The sequence below is a fragment of the Cebidichthys violaceus genome, unplaced genomic scaffold (genome assembly GCF_023349555.1).
Source record: "Cebidichthys violaceus isolate CVI_PGR_0920_01 unplaced genomic scaffold, fCebVio1.0.p SCAF_11, whole genome shotgun sequence".
Taxonomy (NCBI): domain Eukaryota; kingdom Metazoa; phylum Chordata; class Actinopteri; order Perciformes; family Stichaeidae; genus Cebidichthys; species Cebidichthys violaceus.
The window spans coordinates 2,110,227-2,130,226 of record NW_027176274.1 but is presented as its reverse complement, the minus strand read 5'-3'; the positions used below and the strand labels follow the sequence as shown (position 1 = coordinate 2,130,226).

The 20,000-nt window shown below is 43.3% G+C and overlaps 1 protein-coding gene across 2 annotated transcripts in view; it reads left to right on the top strand.

The window, feature by feature from the left end:
• The window catches only part of xpo4 (exportin 4), a 45,050-nt gene that overhangs the window by 8,197 nt on the left and 16,853 nt on the right, over positions 1 to 20,000 (top strand). For both annotated transcript variants that reach the window (XM_068737226.1, XM_068737233.1), the window contains exons 7-8: positions 6,964 to 7,076; positions 16,095 to 16,252. In XM_068737226.1, coding sequence (XP_068593327.1) covers positions 6,964 to 7,076; positions 16,095 to 16,252 — 271 coding nt within the window. The remainder of the gene's footprint in view (positions 1 to 6,963; positions 7,077 to 16,094; positions 16,253 to 20,000) is intronic.

The following is a 20,000-nucleotide window of genomic DNA, read 5'->3' as shown; positions in this document are numbered from 1 at the left end:
ATTTTTGGACATGAAAGCAGCAACTAAGTACCTTCACTCAAGTACTTTACTTAAGTACAATTCTGAGGTACTTGTACTTTGTAATTTTCTGTTACTCCACTACATCTGAAAAGGAAGTATTGTACTTTTTACTTTACTACAATTATCTGACTTTTTAAGTTACTTTGCAATTTAAATTAACACAAAATGTAAGTCAACTAATACATATATTGTTATTATTTATTATTAATATAGATGAAGTTATCCAGCAGTCTTACGTAGTTAAAATGAGCTCCATCTTATTATCCTGCTCTGCGTACTGAGTACTTTTACTTTTGGTATTTAAGTTTACTTTGACGCTGATACTTTTTGTTTCAGTGAGTAGAAGTGTGAACGCTTGGTGTTCCTGCAGTGATTCAAACGTTCTCCATGTCTCACAGAACATTTCAGTTCTACTGTAACTTAAACATGAAGAAGACCAAAGAGTTTACATGAGCAGCAGTAAAAACAGACAAAAACACAGACTTGCAGATTAGCATCTTAGATTAATATTAGACCATAATTATGAATTTCTCCTCTAGTATTGGTTTATTTCTCTTCTTCCGACTCTTAAAGCAGCTCGTTATTGAAATAATACAAGTCGTCAGGCTGGTATGCGGCGTGTAGATTCAACACGCAATACCCTGAGGTCCGAGTCGCCACCTTCATCCACAACTTATCACGTTCAGAGCGCAGTGGGGTAATTGATATATCGTCTTGATTTGATTCAGTGGTGTGAGGATTAATGACAACTGCTGTCTGAACAGATGGAGGGTGAACTGTAGACGGGAGGAGGAGGAGGAGGAGGGTGTTGTTGCAGTGAGGAGGTATTCCTGGACTGTTATTTCACATGGCGAGGCTGCAGAGGAGACTTACAGCAGGATATATCACTTAAACCCGACCACGCGCCTTAGCATTGCGGCCGGCTGGCTGGCTGGCAGGCGGGCGGCTCGGCCCGTCTTCCTGCGCCGCGAGCTCCGTCCTCCCAAGTCGGGAGGATCATCCCGTAATGAATAAAGGATACAGGAGAAGCTCGCTAATCCGCAACCCCTCGGGCGCTCGGGCCGCGGAGATGTTCAGATCGCTGAGATTGTCCACTTAAAACGCGGTCATGAAGATACTGTCGCACAGATCCGTGAGGCGTCTGCACATTGTTCATTGAAAGAGGAGATGGGAATGTGAAGACGGGATTTGATTTGTTGCACAGGAGCTTAATGAGCTTTGAACTAGACCAAGGTTGTTGTGCAATTTAGCCCATTTGTTGCTAATCACATTGCATTAAGTTAAACATTTGAATATGCTTTTCTTTTACAAGCATCTAGTGGGCTCCTTTTAATTATGGAGAATTAAAAAACTGCTTAAACTGGCCTCTGAGTACACGAAAAGAGACTTAAAAACACATAGAAAGGAGCTGAAACGTAGAAACACAGGAATACAATTAAAACAGTGTGTTGCATTTCATTCTTTTCACTTCAAATATAGAATAAGCTATACAAATTAAGGAGCTGAAATGTGCAAAAACAGGTGGTTTTTTTAGTCATGCTTTGACTCTAGCGATGATCATATCAGTTAATTTTGTTTCAGACTGAAATATCTCAAACATGATTTGATGAATAGTTGTGATAGTTCATGTCCCCCAGAGGATGAATCGTAGAGACTTTGGTAATCCCCTGACTTCTCCTCTAGCGCCACCATGAGGTTGGCATGAACTGACTTAGGAACTAACTTCATTTTCCCCAAACGCATCGGGCCTCGAGCAAGAATCACTGGTACAATCACATTCCTTCTTAAGTGGCTTGTACGAGTCATTTAGGAGAACTTATCGCATTCAAATTATTCATTATTTAGAATTTTCTCTTAGGTACGAACACAATTTACCGAATTGTAATAATTTTAGTGATCCTCTGACTTTACATCCAGCACCGTCAAGTCCATATTTATGTCAAAATAGCGGCAAAACTAGTGAGCACATGCTAACAAGCTAAACTAAGCTGTTGAACGTGAGTTGCTAGCATGTTAGCATTTAGCTCAAAGTGCCACTGTGCTGAAGTACAGCCCTCACAGAGCTGTTAGCATTTAGCTCAAAGCTCCACTGTGCTGAAGTACAGCCTCACAGAGCTGCTAGCATGTTAGCATTGAGCTCAACGCACCACTGTGCTGAAGTTCAGCCCTCACTGAGCTGCTAGCATTTAGCTTAAAGCGCCACTGTGCTGAAGTACAGCCTCAAAGAGCTGCTAGCATGTTAGTATTTAGCTCAACGCACCACTGTGCTGAAGTACAGCCCTCACAGAGCTGCTAGCATTTAGCTCAAAGCGCCACTAGCTAGCATGACTGTAGTCTCTTTAGTCTCGTTCACATAAAGTTTGGGACAAAGAAACACAAATCAAATCTGTTTAACTTTAATTTATAGCTACTCTACATGTGGTAATAAACACAATAAACAAACGACACAAAGATGACAAGATGAAAATGTTGCCGTTGACATATTTTGACGTTTGGTTTTCGCGGTCCACATAAGTCAGAGGGGGGGGGGGGCTCGGCCCACACTTGCTGTCATGTGGTTGGTTTATGCACAGCATGTCAGGCTGAATTACAGCCCATGAAGGAACGAATTATGGCTTTTTATTGCAACCCCCTCGCGCTTTGAAGTGGAGATCTGTACGTCGACGCGCTCTACCTGGGCTAAGGTTCACATGCGAGCAGAACCATAAACCATAAATACTGGACGTCTGTCAGTGAAAAAATGCCGGCTGGCTTCGGCCGATAGAACGAATAGAACCGGGGCAGGAAATTAAAGTTGAAATGCTGGTTGTTTCTCTGCCAGAGTAACTGGCAGTAAAACTACCAGCAGCCGTCTTGTTGGCATTCGACTGGTGACTGGTGTTGATTAGGTTATTATTACAATGTGTGTGTATGTGCTTGTGTGTGTTTGTCGCACGGTGGGAACTAAACAAATCTCCTCCCTCGTGTTTGATTGAACATCTCGTTGAATGTGCGTCTGTCCTCTCCGTCCGGTGGAAAATTGACGTGTCACGTTAGTTATTCTGGAGCCTGCTGGAAGGGCTGAGATAGTAGCAGGTGATGTCTTTTAAAAACCCACCGAACCCCTCAGCCACATGTCCTCGTCACTCCGCGTACATTACTCATCCCGGAGGCATGTACGCGACGCACACATCACACACATCACACGCATCTCACACACACACAGATCTTTTTTCCAGTGGAGAGCGGGGAGCAAGTTGTAAATTCACTTGTCAGCTCAGCAAGTTGGATGTTCTTTCAGATTTCAAGAGCTGGGAGTGAACGCTGAAACGAGCGGGGAGAAGTCCGTGTTTATTTTAAACATCAAAGTCTGAACAGTCACCTTCATGCTTTCAGTGCGTCTTTAACAGCAACAGTAGATAACTTGGGAATTTTGGTTTTTGGTCATTTTTCTAACAACGAAGTAATCTCCCTCCAAACCAACCTGAGCTGAGCCTGAAAACGTAAATCACACGACCGTCGACAGATTGCCTCTGGACACGGGAATTGTCTCAAAGTTTGCCTCCTGCGCTTGTAGATAGAAGTAACATTTTGAAATGCAGGAAAATTCAAACTGCACAGCAGCTGCTAGCTTAGACGACACGGTCAGAAGCCCGGTAACACGTTATCCGTGTTGAAATGAAGCGCTGGTAGACGAGGCCTTAAATATGTATCACTTAAAGCAGTGGAGCATAATGTACTAAATGAACATCATGCTGTAGTGAAGAAGACTGTAAACTAGAGATTGAGACCATAAACTCATGTTTACAATGTTTACTGAGGGAATAAATCCAGAGAGAAGTAGAGTCATTTAGACTAGACTTCTATACAACCAGAGGAGTCGCCCCCTGCTGGATGATGTCTTTTATTCTGTAGTGTGATTTAATTTGTGAAGTCTTACAGACGACAAGTATTCTTGATTCAGAGATGATCAGTTTAACATATTTTACGACGTGGAATCGGTCTCATAGAGGCTCTCTTTGTGGGGTCACGACCCGTCGGACGTCTCCGTGCGGCTGTGTGAAATAGTCCGGAGTAGCGGTAGTTATCATTCCTGAGGTCTCTGGTGAGTTTTTAGTCATTGGATCTTTAGGAGGGTTTGTACGACCTCTGGTCCCTCCCCGTGGAGACGGCCTCCCGGCTGCAGGACTCTCGTCTAAAGAGAGTCTCTCTCTCTCTCTCTCTCTCTCTCTCTCTCTCTCTCTCTCTCTCTCTCTCTCTCTCTCTGTGTCCTCACGTAGACGTATTCATACCTAAGGGAATTAAGAAGATCCGCTTTTATTTAACGGCTTCATTCATTCATTCAGCTAAACACACATCAAGAGACGTGAAAGTTAAAGGGCCAAGAGAACTTTAAAAGTAAAGGAGCAGAATTTCACGAAGAGGAAATGAATAAATGACTAAAAGAGAACCCAGAACATCTTCAGATCATACATGAATAGTTAAAAGGAACCAATAGGCTCTTAGTCACATTGCAGAACCCTCCTTCATCCTTCTTATTCCTTCTGTATAGAACGGTTCAGAGAGGTCTTCTGCCTCACCACCACTATTTTTAACAAGGCCTGAAAGCCAATCATTGGACACACACACACACACACACACACACACACACACACACACACACATACACACACACCACTTTTCGGTACAAAAGTTGGCACCTGTCTAAGAGACTGTGGGGTCGTGTGTGTGTGTGTGTGTGTGTGTGTGTGTGTGTGTGTGTGTGTGTGTGTGTGTGTGTGTGTGTGTGTGTGTGAGTGTGAGTGAGTGAGACTGTGGGCTGCTGTTGGAGGAATGCTTTTGACCTCTCCGGCCTCGGCCGCCGTTTGGCTTTGATCAAACATTCCTCTGGAAGTTTCCTCCGCTGTGCCGTCACCAGAGAGAGAGAGAGAGAGAGAGAGAGAGAGAGAGAGAGAGAGAGAGAGAGAGAGAGAGAGAGAGAGAGAGAGAGAGATTCTTTTTACAAGCTTAAGAGGAAAACATTTGTATCATTAAAGCTAAACCTACACAGAGAAACAACAACAAAGACATTATTGTTAATAATACTTTATAGTTTATAAAAGTCTTCCGCTCAATATCTTTATAATAAAAAAACAATCTGTTTTATTCCATTTCAATTAATACTTCAAGCTGAAGTGACGTCTTACTTATTATATTTCGTTAGATTGTCTCTAAACTATATTGACAATAATAGAAGAGAATAAACTGTAGACAGAGTTGTGGTTGTACGAGTCGCTGAAAACTAAAGAAAAGGGTGAATCACTGGTCGGCCATTGTAAACATCGTTCAAACCCACATTTATTTTTATTGGAGAGTCCACAGTTTCCAAATATACCAAATGTAGAAATTTAGAGAAACGTACTATTTATAAAAAAAGTAGTTCAAGTTCTTTTTTTTTATTGATTTGTGCTCCTGCAGATTTAAATAAAAAGTATTTATAAAGTGAAAAATAAGTGGAAGAAACCCTATTCAGGATCTAAGACCTGAAATACAATACAGGAATATAATAGAACATATATGATGTTAAACATAGTACTGTGGTAGCCTGGTGAGTAGTGGTGAAGTGTAATAACTAGAATATGTCCCCGTTGATGAAACGGTGAATGATTAGAGTTTATTATGTTTCTGTCTCGTCAGCAGACAGCGCTCTGGTTCACCATGTCTTCTCTGTGAAAGCTGCATTAACACACCAACCATAAATGACACTTTCTGTTCTCCATCACCGGCTCTCCTCTCTCCATCCCTCACTCACGTTTCCTCCGCTGAGTCACATGACCCGATAACGAACGCCAAGGTAAACGAACGCATTCTCTCCAGAGACTTCTTTCCATTAAGACGCCTAAAGGAAGAAGAGTGTGTGTGTGTGTGTGTGTGTGTGTGTGTGCGTGTGCGTGTGCGTGTGCGTGTGTGTGTGTGTGTGTGTGAGAGAGTGTGAGAACAGAGAGTGGGCTTCTGAGACTCTTTGATGGAGGAAAGTGTTTGTCGTGAGAGCGGAGCCTCGTTGGGGAGAGTGGAAGTTGAAGCGGCTGATTCTTGATGACATGAGGAGAACGCATGATGTGGCTGTTGTTTTTAGGACAGGAAGTGTTGCGGCTGCGTGGGGAGAAAGTGTGTGTTGTGGGTTTGTGGAGAAAGTTTGACACACAGAGATGTGTGTGTGTGTGTGTGTGGATAAAGAAAGACTTAAATCAGATGAAAGGGAGTTATTTTTTGCAGGAAGACGACATATTTTTAGACAAAGGAGGAGAGGAGTGTGTGATAGAAGTGTTTGGAGTCTTGTTTCGGTCTTTGCAAAGCGGTCCGGAGGAGAGACCAAGCGATTGGCCGAGGAGGGAGAGGGAGGGACTGAGTGCAGCAAGGAGTCTCGAGGACGTCTTGCGGAAGAGTGGACGGAGAGTCTCCATTGGCTGTGTTAGTGTGTGTGTGTGTGTGTGTGTGTGTGTGTGTGTGTGTGTGTGTGTGTGTGTGTGTGTGTGTGTGTGTGTGTGTGTGTGTGTGAGAGAGATCCTGTGAGGAGGCAGAGGGGAGAAATCCGAGTGTGCACAAGGAAAAGGGGAGGTGAAGGAGAGGACGAGTCAGAGGGTAAAGATTGGAGCGAGGAGACGAGGACAAGAGGGTGGGAAAGAGGCTTTTCTTTGTGGCAGATGAAGAGCTGACGAGGGAGAAACAGAACGAGGAAGCAAAGGAAGGAAGGGAGGGAGGGTGAGAACATTAAAAGTGACAGGATTAATGAGAGGGAGTAACACGTGAGAAGAGTTCTCTGCTGCCAAACCAAAGACACACCAGAAATACCCACAGAGAGGGAGCGTAGTGACAGGAGCTGGTGTTTCTAGTGTGTGCCGCTCCTCCTCCTCCTCTTCCTCCTCCTCCTCCTCCTCCTCCTCCTCTCAATGCTGTTGTTGGCCTTAACTGCCGGCGGGTCACTGGGGCGCCACTACATCGCCATGTTCGAGGCCTCGCAGAACGTCACGCTCAAGCCTACGGAGAGCTGGAGGGAAGCGCTGCTGGACACCCGCGTCATGGACCTCTTCTTCACCGTGAGTATCCGTCCGTCTCCCCGGAGTCTCTGAACAGACTTGCAGACTTCTTCCTTTCTATTGTCTTTTCAATGGTCGACACCTGCAGACGCATCTGTCTTTCTCTTTAAACACCTTTTAATATTGAGTTGTTGAAACCTGCAGATGTCAGATGCACTTCATGTTTTGGGTCTGCTTCCGTCCTTCTGTCTTCCATCCATCCATAACTTTCTGTCAGGGAGGTCTCTGTCCTCTTCTACCCTTCCTCCTCCTCCTCCTCCTCTCTAGGCGGCGGTTTATTTATGATAAACAAAGAGAGACAAAGAGCAAAGACGTCTCACTTGACCTGGTGTTTTTTGGCGCGTGTGGTGCTTTCCCTGGTTTGTGGGTGTATTCTGCGGACGCTCCGTTAAGCTGATTTATGGGTGCTTCACAGTGGGGTCCTGTTGTTGCGTCTCTGTCCAGAGGACCGCCCGGTGAAGTCGCTGTGTATTTTTGTGCAGTGGCTTTGTGTGTTTTAAGAGGTCGGCCCGCGCTGGCTTAGTGACCGGTGTGGGAGGAAGACGTGTGGAACAAAGCGGTCAGTTCAGCGTCCATCGCCAGATACTGATCCACTACTGCTCCACTACTGCTCCACTACTCGGCATGTCTGCTGCCCTGCTGCCAGATACTGCTCCGCCTCTTTAGCCTTTACCTGCCACTACCTGTCTCACTGCACGGCCTCTGTCTAGTCCACTACAGTCCACTACCTGTCTCACTGCATGTCCTCTTGTCTGCTCCACTACAGTCCACTACCTGTCTCACTGCATGTCCTCTTGTCTGCTCCACTACAGTCCACTACCTGTCTCACTGCATGTCCTCTTGTCTGCTCCACTACAGTCCACTACCTGTCTCACTGCACGGCCTCTGTCTAGTCCACTACAGTCCACTACCTGTCTCACTGCATGTCCTCTTGTCTGCTCCACTACAGTCCCCTACCTGTCTCACTGCATGTCCTCTTGTCTGCTCCACTACCTGTCTTTTGGTCTTTGAATATGGTTTTAAAAACAGGACTAAAGGATATTAAATTATGAATACATGTTTCTTAAAATCTTCTGCACACACACACACACACACACACACACACACACACAGTTGGTGGTGTTTCTATGTGGAAACGTGCGTATCTTATTGATGTTTGGTCATCGCTGCTGAAGCTCTGCTGTGGTTCCACTTGTTCTCTTTCATGCAGCTGCTTTAAAGTGAACATAGAAACTCATCCAGAGCCAAGTCTGCACGCGTCTCTCTTTTGATCAGGCTCTGTTTTGGTTGTTTCGTTGTGATAATCACACCGTAGATCGACGGCCTCTGGAGAAAAGTTTTCCGTCTGATTGTTCTGAATTCACAAAGCGATCGCAAATGACTGTAATTGGCTCCGAGCGGTGGCCGTAATCAGAGGTTTGTTTGTTTGTCGCACAAAAGCGCTCGGCCGCCAATCAGGGACGCGAGTCGTGAATAAAATGTTTGTCTTTTTTTTTCGCCGTGGGTTTCTTTTGGCTGCTGGAATCTGCAGGATGAGCTTTGTGTTGGTTTCAGTTTTCAGGCCTTCAGTCTCATCTCTCACTCCGGTATTTCTAGTAGCTCAACTGTTTGTTATTGTAAGGCCGCTGTGGTCAGCTGTCTGTGAGTGTGTGTGTGTGTGTGTGTGTGTGTGTGTGTGTGTGTGTGTGTGTGTGTGTGTGTGTGTGTGTGTGTGTGTGTGTGTGTGTGTGTGTATATGTGTCTATATGTGTGTGTGTGTGTGTGTGTGTGTGTGTGTGTGTGAGAGAGAGTGTTGTTGTTGTTGGCGCATATCTGTCTCTGTGGGATTGTGTCAATTTGAGTTCTGTGTAGTGTGTGTGTTTGTGTGTGTTTATTCAGTTTAATGGGGTCTTCTGACGTCTCAGCTGCTGTGTCTCCTCAGCTGTGAGGGGTAACAGGCTGGTGTGTGTGTGTGTGTGTGTGTGTGTGTGTGTGTGTGTGGAGGGGGGGGGGGGGGGGGTACTCGGAGACACGCGCCATCAGGGTCACAGTCCATGGCAGACCGGTGGCAGGATTAGAGCCCGGCCCCAGGATTAGGGGCCCCTGTTAACAACCGCAGTAACCCACCCATCACACACACACACACACTCTGCACCCTGTTGAGGGGCTCTCGGGGGGGGGGGGGGTTGGGGTTCGGGGTTCGGGGTCTGTCAGTGTCCCATTAACTGGCTCCAGGGTCCCTTCACTGGTCACTGTTGTGAGCGTCACACCAGCGCTCCAGACTGACTCGTCCCACTGGGAGCACCGGTCCGGTTCTTAACAACGATGTTCTGTTTTACTGGTGAAGGGAAGCTGTTAGAGAAAGAAACACAAACAAATAACACTTTATGAATCTATTGAGCTGCTCGCATAGAAGTATCATCATTTAAACCAATTGAACTGTGATGATGTTTTAATACGAAATTGGCATAAATGTATTAATATTCAGACACGTCTGTGTGATTTAGGCAAATCTCACCAGTGAGAGAACAACTGTTTACAGCTTTAGGACCACTCTTGAGACCTGTCAATGAAAAGGTAGCCCCGCCCCCTAAAGCATCCCCTGCTTTATGGTGTGTTTGACTCTAAATGTTCCATAATGTACTAAATGAACATCATGCTGTATTGAAGAAGACTGTAAACTAGAGATTGAGACCATAAACTCATGTTTACAATGTTTACTGAGGGAATAAATCAAGAGAGAAGTAGAGTCATTTTAGACTAGACTTCTATACAACCAGAGGAGTCGCCCCCTGGTGGACACTAGAGAGAATGCAGCTTTAGGACCACTCTTGCGACCTGTCAATCACCGTGTAGCTCTTAGAAATCAGCTCGGTGACGGTGCAGCGTGAGGGATGGAGTGATTAAAGATGGACGACTAAGAGAAAGAAGAGTTTAGAGAACGTGACAGAAGCGGTGCAGGAATAGAAAGGTGTCATTTCAACGGAGGAGACGGAGAAAGAGAAGACGAACAGAAACAGTTTAGAGGGAGAGAAGCCTGCAGGGAGAGAGATGTGGTGGTAGATTGAAGAAGAAGAAGAAGAAGAACCGCGGTGGTTGTTGGCCTCCTTCAAAATAAACACACTTTCCACTTTTGTTGATTTAGCACCTGGTGACCTTAACAAACCACAGAAGAAGAAAAGGACACAAAGTGTAGCGTCTGTCCTCTTCTTCTGTGTGTTTCTCTGCTGAGTCCTTTAGTTTGTTTGTTTGGCTCCGAGTGATTACAGAGCAAACGCAAACACACAATCATCCAAGACGGGTGGACGCTTCTGGTTTATTTCACCGCTTCACATGAGAGAGACACACACACACACACACACACACACACACACACACACACACACACACACACACACACTCTCTGCAAATTAAAAACGTCTTCATACACACATGTTTTTATGTAGATGTTCTTTATTCCTGCAGATACAAAGCAGAATGTATAGATGCATAAAAACACACAATTTGAATGATTAGGACATAAAAGATGTTCTTATTGGGGGAAAACCCTTAACATTAGTAGTTTTACTGATGTATAATAAGTGTATTCTGACGCGCTACATGTCCAAAGAATGCTTCTAAAACCTGATCACGTGTCCCACGTCGTCTCAATCAGAACACGTTGTTTAAGAAGACCTCACTCGTATTACTATCGTGGCACATCGTCCTGGTCCTGGTCCTGGTCCTAGTCGGCCCCTCCTCGTCCTCACAGAGATGGGAGAGCGCGCGGAGTGTTTCGTGTTCAGCCGGTAAACACAATCAGTGTGGAGTTCAGGGACTGATGAGGCTGCAGCACAGACGCTGTGGCCTGGAGGCAGACAGTAACCCAATCTGAGAGGGGGAGAGAGGGGAGAGAGGGGGAGAGAGGGGGAGAGACAATAAGTTAGATGAGCCTCTGAGCCCCCCCGAGGTAACAGACACCAGGCTTTGTTTCCAGCTATAAATAAATACCCTTCCTCGTTCTCTTCCTCCCTTTCCTCGTTCCCTCCATCGTCCTGCTCTTCATCCTCTTCATCCTCACCTGACTCCCCCCCCCCCCCCTCAGTTCATCTCTTGTTTTCTCTCTCTTCTCTCGACTCTCTTTCTCGTTACGTATTGTTGTCGTTTATTATATTCTGGTGTCTCTGCAGCTTTGATTCATTGAATTCACCTTTATTATTATTATTATTATTATTGTTATTGTTATTATTATTATTATTAATTCATCTTTCACAACCGGTCTTTCTTCAGCACAGCATCACTGTTCATGAGCTACTATAATATTTCACATTTCATTTGCTCTGAGACTCTTAACTCCAGATTAGTTTTTTTACCTGCAGAAGGTTTCTTCCTCCAACATTTTAGAGAATGACTTCCTGTTTGTTGTTTTGCTAACGAACAAAGAGAACGATAATAATCTGCAGCACAGAAGTATGAAAAACGAGTTTAATAATCTATCTATCTAATTGATTTTGTGGGTTTGAGGATTTGTATGCTTTTCTTTGTCATATTTCATAGTAAATAAAATGTCTTTGTGAGCAAAGTTTGTGAACAAACTATTTGAACACTGAAGAAATGCAAAAACATTGTATTAATTAAATACAATATAATATAAATTGTGTTTAATTATTTTTTTTAATATTTTATAGAATTAACGATTAATAGAGAAAATAATCATCAGTCAGTAGTGTAGTGTAGGGTTAGGGTTATTATTATTAAATATGATACAAATGTAACAAACATGTTGTGTAATGACGCATGTTAGTGTCCATGTTAGTGTCCATGTTAGTCTACATGTTAGTGTACATGTTAGTGTACATGTTAGTGTCCATGTTAGTCTACATGTTAGTCTACATGTTAGTCTACATGTTAGTGTACATGTTAGTCTACATGTTAGTGTCCATGTTAGTCTACATGTTAGTGTCCATGTTAGTGTACATGTTAGTGTACATGTTAGTGTACATGTTAGTCTACATGTTAGTGTCCATGTTAGTCTACATGTTAGTGTCCATGTTAGTCTACATGTTAGTGTCCATGTTAGTCTACATGTTAGTGTCCATGTTAGTGTACATGTTAGTGTACATGTTAGTCTACATGTTAGTCTACATGTTAGTGTCCATGTTAGTGTCCATGTTAGTGTACATGTTAGTGTACATGTTAGTCTACATGTTAGTGTCCATGTTAGTCTACATGTTAGTGTCCATGTTAGTCTACATGTTAGTGTCCATGTTAGTCTACATGTTAGTGTACATGTTAGTGTACATGTTAGTCTACATGTTAGTGTCCATGTTAGTCTACATGTTAGTGTCCATGTTAGTCTACATGTTAGTGTCCATGTTAGTCTACATGTTAGTGTACATGTTAGTGTACATGTTAGTGTACATGTTAGTCTACATGTTAGTGTCCATGTTAGTCTACATGTTAGTGTCCATGTTAGTCTACATGTTAGTGTCCATGTTAGTGTACATGTTAGTGTACATGTTAGTCTACATGTTAGTCTACATGTTAGTCTACATGTTAGTGTCCATGTTAGTCTACATGTTAGTGTCCATGTTAGTGTACATGTTAGTGTACATGTTAGTCTACATGTTAGTGTCCATGTTAGTCTACATGTTAGTGTCCATGTTAGTCTACATGTTAGTGTCCATGTTAGTCTACATGTTAGTGTACATGTTAGTGTACATGTTAGTCTACATGTTAGTGTCCATGTTAGTGTCCATGTTAGTCTACATGTTAGTGTCCATGTTAGTGTCCATGTTAGTGTCCATGTTAGTGTACATGTTAGTCTACATGTTAGTGTACATGTTAGTCTACATGTTAGTGTCCATGTTAGTCTACATGTTAGTCTACATGTTAGTCTACATGTTAGTGTCCATGTTAGTCTACATGTTAGTCTACATGTTAGTGTCCATGTTAGTCTACATGTTAGTGTCCATGTTAGTCTACATGTTAGTCTACATGTTAGTGTCCATGTTAGTCTACATGTTAGTGTCCATGTTAGTCTACATGTTAGTGTCCATGTTAGTGTCCATGTTAGTCTACATGTTAGTCTACATGTTAGTGTCTATGTTAGTCTACATGTTAGTGTACATGTTAGTGTTCATGTTAGTCTACATGTTAGTGTACATGTTAGTCTACATGTTAGTGTACATGTTAGTGTCCATGTTAGTCTACATGTTAGTGTACATGTTAGTGTACATGTTAGTCTACATGTTAGTGTCCATGTTAGTGTACATGTTAGTGTCCATGTTAGTTTACATGTTAGTGTCCATGTTAGTCTACATGTTGGTGTACATGTTAGTCTACATGTTAGTCTACATGTTAGTGTACATGTTAGTGTCCATGTTAGTCTACATGTTAGTGTACATGTTAGTGTACATGTTAGTGTCCATGTTAGTCTACATGTTAGTGTCCATGTTAGTCTACATGTTAGTCTACATGTTAGTGTACATGTTAGTGTACATGTTAGTGTACATGTTAGTGTACATGTTAGTGCCATGTTAGTGTACATGTTAGTGTCATGTTAGTGTCCATGTTAGTGTACATGTTAGTGTCCATGTTAGTGTCCATGTTAGTGTACATGTTAGTGCCATGTTAGTGTTCATGTTAGTGTCCATGTTAGTGTACATGTTAGTGTCCATGTTAGTGTACATGTTAGTCTACATGTTAGTGTCCATGTTAGTGTACATGTTAGTGTCCATGTTAGTGTACATGTTAGTCTACATGTTAGTGTCCATGTTAGCACGTTCAATGAAGTACTGAATGACCAAATAATGTGATTTTAAATTGTTGGATCCTGTTCTCTCTCTCTCTCTTTTCGTCCATCACACACACACACACACACACACACACACACACACACACACACACACACACACACACACACACACACACCACACACACAGTGTATCTCTAACTATAGTCAGACTCAAGGCGACTGACATTACTGGCATCGCATGGATCATTCACTGGTGCAGCTGCTTTTTTAGAGCTCGCGCTGTTCAATCCTCTGGTCTTGCACTACCTCCCCTCCCTCCCTCCCTCCCTCCCTCGCTCCCTCTGTCTCTCTCTCTCCCTCTGTCTCTCTCTCCCTCTCTCTCTGTCTCTCTGTTCTTTCTCTTTCCCTCTCTCTCTCTCTTGCCCACTCACCCGGCTCTTCCCTCCTCCTCCTCCTCCTCCTCCTCCTCCTCCTCCTCCTCCTCCTCTCACTTAGCTCTTCCAGAGGATGACTTCACGCTCTGGAAGAGAGAGCAGCGGCATCAGAGACTATGGTGGCTACGCTACGTTAGCATCTGATATTCCCAGCAGCGTGGCTTACCACCAACAACGCTCCCCGGCAGGAGAGCAGAGGGGAGGAGAAGGAGGAGGAGGAGGAGTTGGGGAGAGGTGGCGAGGGAGAATTTGAGGGGAGGGAGTAAGAAGGGGAGAGGATCTGAGAGGAGGAGGAGGAAGAGGAAGCAACAAGGAGAGGGAGGTTGAAAGTTTGATTGCCCCTGCGATGGGGCCATGTGGAGCCGGTGGAGGAGCTCTCTCTGGATTTAAGAGGATGACGGAGGAGAAGAAAAGATGAAGGCAGCCTGAGCTCCAGGCGGCTGCGATGACTCGTGCTGCTGTTACTGCTGTCACTGCTGTCGCCTCTCCGTGTCTCTGTCTGTGGCGTTTAAAAACCCAACAATGCCTCCTCTCCTGTCGGAGAGCGACCGCTCAGCACGGACAGAAAACCCCACGAGCGGAGCAGCAGCTCTGAGCCGAGACTGAATCGAGATTCCTTCCTCTCTGGGCTTGATTGAGGCTGTCTGCTGGAGACAAGAGCGGGGATACAAAACACACACAATCAATTCTGCGTTCTGCTTGGGATCAGCTTGCTGGGTTTGTGGGAGACGCCAGTGAGTATTAATCCTGCCGGAGTATCAGCTGATCTGTGTTGTGACGGGAGGATGAGGCAGGTCCACCTTTTTACCTCGTTGGTCGTCGACGGCGTCGCTGTTTCACAGTGTCGTTACATTTCCTGTCGCTCTGTATTTAGGGGGGGAGCGTGTGACCCGATTCTCCCGTCAGAGACGTGTTACAGGAATCTGAAGGGTTTTAAATATTCAGTCCAAACTAGAAGGGACAGAGCGCAGACCTCCACCAAGGTTCTTCCTCCGTCCACGCTTCACCTCTCCACCAAGTTTCATGAAAGTCAGGCCGCTGGTTTCCTCCTCTGCAGAAGGTCTTTAAAGGGTTTGACTTTCATGTAGACGGTAACATCGATCACAAGGACGACGTAGTTGTTTGTGTGTTTTCTGGAGCTTTCAGGTGTTTGTATTGGGGCGGGTCTAACTCAACGTACATCAGTTGATTCTTTATTGATTGGTTGATCTGTTTTCTGAGTCTTGTGACTGGTTTTCTGGTTCTGTCTTTAAAAGCCTTTCATTTAGTTTCTGTTTAGCAACAGTTGGATAAAACTAAAGCAAAGAGCTTCTGATGAGGAAGATATCACTGGTGTTAATGCAGAGGCTTAAAAGCTGAAGTATAATTATAATAATAATGATATTTTCCATGATTAGAGATGATTTTTTTTATCCAGCATGTTTCATAATAGATTTTAAAATGGAACAAATAAAACTAAAAACTGCACATTTTGCCACAAAGTAAAAGCTTTCTGTCAACTGAATTCATAATAAAGACTTGAACTTTTAACATTTTTAAATATTGATTTATTTGAGGTGAAACCTGAAGTTGATATAATTAAAGTTTATACAAAATGTATAACAAAATAAGTTAAATTGAGATGTTTGACACTGAATTCAACTTCAGAACCGATCATTTTCTCTTTATCAAAATATAAACTAAGACCACGACTAATTCAATTACATCATCCACACACACACACACACACACACACACACACACACACACACTCTCTCTCTCTCTCTCTCTCTCTCTCTCTCTCTCTCTCTCTCTCTCTCTCTCTCTCTCTCTTCTTATATTTGTATTATATTTATTGTGATACGTGGTTCCCTCTGTCTCGTCTTGCAGGTGCACAGGAAGATTCGGGAGGACTCGGACATGGCCCAGGACTCCCTGCAGTGCCTGGCCCAGCTGGCCTCCATGCACGGGCCCATCTTCCCCGACGAGAGCGCCCAGGTGTCCTACCTGGCCCACCTGGTGGAGGGCCTGCTCAGCATGATCAACGGGTCAGTGCCTCACTGTGTGCTTCTTCTTCTTCATTGTGTTGAAATATCTCCACCTCTGTTCAACGGATTGCCGTTAAACTTTGTGCAGACATTCGTGGCCCCCAGAGGATGAATCCTACCCACTTTGGTGATCCTCTTGACTTTTACTCTAGCGCCACCATGAGGTCGACACTTGCAGCTTTTGGCATGCGCTTTAGGAGACGAGATGTGGAGATCTGTATTCTGCATCCTATTATTCAGCATCCTGTTTGAATAATGTCCTCTAGCTTGCTGATTACACAGTGATGTTGTTGGCAGGAGAACACAGGAAGCCGTTTTTAACGATTGAACCAGCACAGTTTCTCTGTTAAAGGTCTTTATTAGCGTATTGTGAGGTTATATCGACTCTACAGGGCCGGTTTACATTAGTCTAAAGTCTGTCTTTAAACGACCGTCAGTTATTGGTTGCTGTAATAATTCCTCATGTCTGTATTAGCTGTGAAGAAATCAACAATTCCAAAAGCAACACAATTAAGAAACCAAAAGCTCACAGCTGGGGATGATGAGGGTCAGGGTCTGCAGAGGCTCCTGGCGATGGATGCGATGTGTGACTGGAGTGAGAGGGTGGAGTCCACAGTAAGACGGAGCAGACGTCCACATCCAGGACAATAGAGAGTATTGCAGCAGTTTGGTTCCAATTAATACTCCTTCAACTGTTTCCATGATGCCACATTGATCTCTCTCTTCTCTCTGTTTGATAATCTGCAAAAGAAGTCATTTTCTTTTTTTCAATCTAATTCAAAGCTGCCCATAGACAGCGGCTCCCCCGGGATGCACCGCTCATCACACACCCGCTACTCTGAAATAGACTGACTCTTCCTTCGCTGAATGGCTCTTTATTGTGCAGGGATGCATGGGAAAATAACGACGCTCTGAGCGCACAAATCACACCAAGTCAAAGGACAGAGCGTTCACCAAACAACAGGTGTCATAATAATGTGTAGTAAAGGCTGCATTAATATCTAAATATAACGCTCTTTATCAAACCTCCGCTGTCCAGTCCAGCGGTCTATATTGTAGCTCAGTGTCAGGAGCTGTCTTAAGGACTTCATGTTTCTTAAATCCAGAGACTCAACGAGTGATGGAGGCCGATGGAGGTGACTCACACTGGGCCATTACTGCTTTATTTACAGGCAGTAATTGCTTGTTGAGTCTGTGTTTTTAATGGCCTCTGATTCCAGCATCTGCACCCTCTATGTGAAGAGCTGCTCCTCCTCCAGCCCAGCAACAAATACACTTAACCAGCAACTCATGTTCTCCCATGAATTCTACCAATGTATGTGAGAGTGGATCATATCCATGTCTTTATTCTTCTCACAGAAACACTGTTTATTTAACCGGAGAGGAAGAATCCTCACTAGCAACCACGAAAACACTGTAAACATTGTAAACACTGTAAACACTGTAAACACTGTCTCATTGTAGTCCTCCTCTAATCCCAGATACAGCTCTAAGACTAAACGAATGTTTCAGAATTCTAGCTGCAACCTGAATCCTTTTGAAACCCATGATGCTTAACTTTAATGTTCAAACCTTTCCTGAAATAAGCTGGTATCTGAATCCTTGATTTTAGTCATATCCATTTCAAGCACGAGTTACAAAATGTAATTCATCTATTTTCTCATTTGTGTTTTGAAGATAAACACCATGAGAAGCAACATCTTGTTTTCAGCCGACATTCAAACCAAAGATGCATATAAATCTTAGTAGTGGTAATAAATGAAATGCACAAAACAAACCTTGTTGTAGTAGCATCAACAACATGCTCCACACAACATGAACGAGAACCAAAAGGAATATTAACCACCACACAAGATCACATGACGTCAGAGTAGTGAGTCAGCCTGAACATGACCACTACAGGAAGGAACAACAACAACAAGAAGAACATTTGAGATTTAAAAAAGAAGGACAAAGTGAAGAGAAGTAATGGATCTGAATTATAGATGTTTCTTTCCCTTTTGGTGTTGTGGTCACTGCTGGAACAATGCATCTTGTTTTAGCATTAGTGTTCACAGTCTCCACTAGAATAAAGTGTGTCTGCTCCAGTGTTCAGCTGGAGAAGAATACAGGAAGTGGGCGTAGTCATCATGAAGCCTCGAGTTCGGAGATCTCGCCGTCTTGGGTTACGACCGTCGCCATGTTGTTGTTGTTGTAGTTGTTATGTATTGGTGATGTTTGGAGCCCATTGATTGTTCCTGTGCAGGGAGTCAGTCAGTGATTGTGGGTTTCTGGGAGATGCATTAAAAAGAGGAAATAGTTTTTAGCGGCTGAGTGAGGCGGAGGTGAGAGCCCTAAACCAGCTTTCACCTTTAATGTCAAAGTGCACGAGAGCAAAGATCTTTCCACCCAATTGTTCCAAAGTATTTCTCATCTGTAGTTAAAGGAGTCTAACCAACAGTTATTTTCCTCTTTTTAAATTGAATAGTTTGGTCTATATAATGCCAGAGAATAGTGAAAAACGTCTATCACAAGGCCCAAGGAGACGTCTTTGAATGTCTTGTTTTGTTGGATCAACAAAACGCGTCTATTCTATTGCTCTTGAAAGTCTTCTTTGTGAGCTTTTGGTTTGGAAAAAGTCTCAAGTTCAACTTAACATTAAGCCACAAATGATGTCCATGTGGCATCAAACCAGCCTCTGCTCGTTATATAAATCAGAGAAATGTCATCGGTCCTTTTGAGCTTTGGCTTGACCAAAAAAAAAAAAAAGACAAACAAGCAATACTTCTGTCCTTGAACAATCATATAAAACAAATGTGTTTTTGGCGACAGATGTGTTATTCATCTGTTGTAAAAGTCTCTTTTTATTGTTTACTTGATTAATCGTTTGGTCTATAAAATGTCAGAGAATAGTAAAAAAAAAAAAAAAAAGTCTTTCATGATTTTCTAAAAACCCAGAGTGACGTCTTGTTGTTCAGTTTATCGTGATATAAATCAAAGAGAAGTGTCCAATTATCAAGATAACTTTCTGTCAATAAACTAATAAGAGTCGCAGATTAATTGTCTAAACTCTCGTCTGTACTGAAGAAGAGTTTTGATTCAGTTTACCTCTTCATGGAGTGATTTTAATGCAGATTTCATCAGAACTTGATTATCTTCTCATGGTTTGACATCCTGTTTTATCTTGACTCTCAGCTAGCTGACATCCAGTTCATCTGTTTCTTAATCTTAGTCTTGTTGTATTCATTTAACTTGAGTTTAAGAACTTAGTTCCTCACTTCTTTTCTCACCTGATCTTCTAGTTGAGAGTTCTGATGGGACTTTTATGAACAGTGTCGCCTCTATTAATCTGAAAGGAATCACGTTTTCTTTAAAACATAAACATTCCACCATCGCTCTAAATATCGCACTTTAGTCCACAGCTTAAGAAGCTAATGTTAGAATGATTTATTAACCCTGTTGACTCAACAAACATTAGAAATCAAAAGAGCTAAATTTGAGTTGCTGTACGTTAATATCTTCACAAACCTTAATAGATAGTCTCACGACTACAGTACATGCGTTCATTTCTACGCCGACGATGCTCACCTTTACCTCCAAAACCAGTCCGAACTATTCCTGCAGTCGTAACGAATCGCTTTGAGGGAATTGAATGTCCTTATTTGCAGCTCAGTGAGGATAAGACCCTCTTCAGCGTGACGGTGGACGCTAATGAGAAATTATTTTAGAGTTTCATCCCCGCTGACCAATCAGAACGCTACTCAGGCCT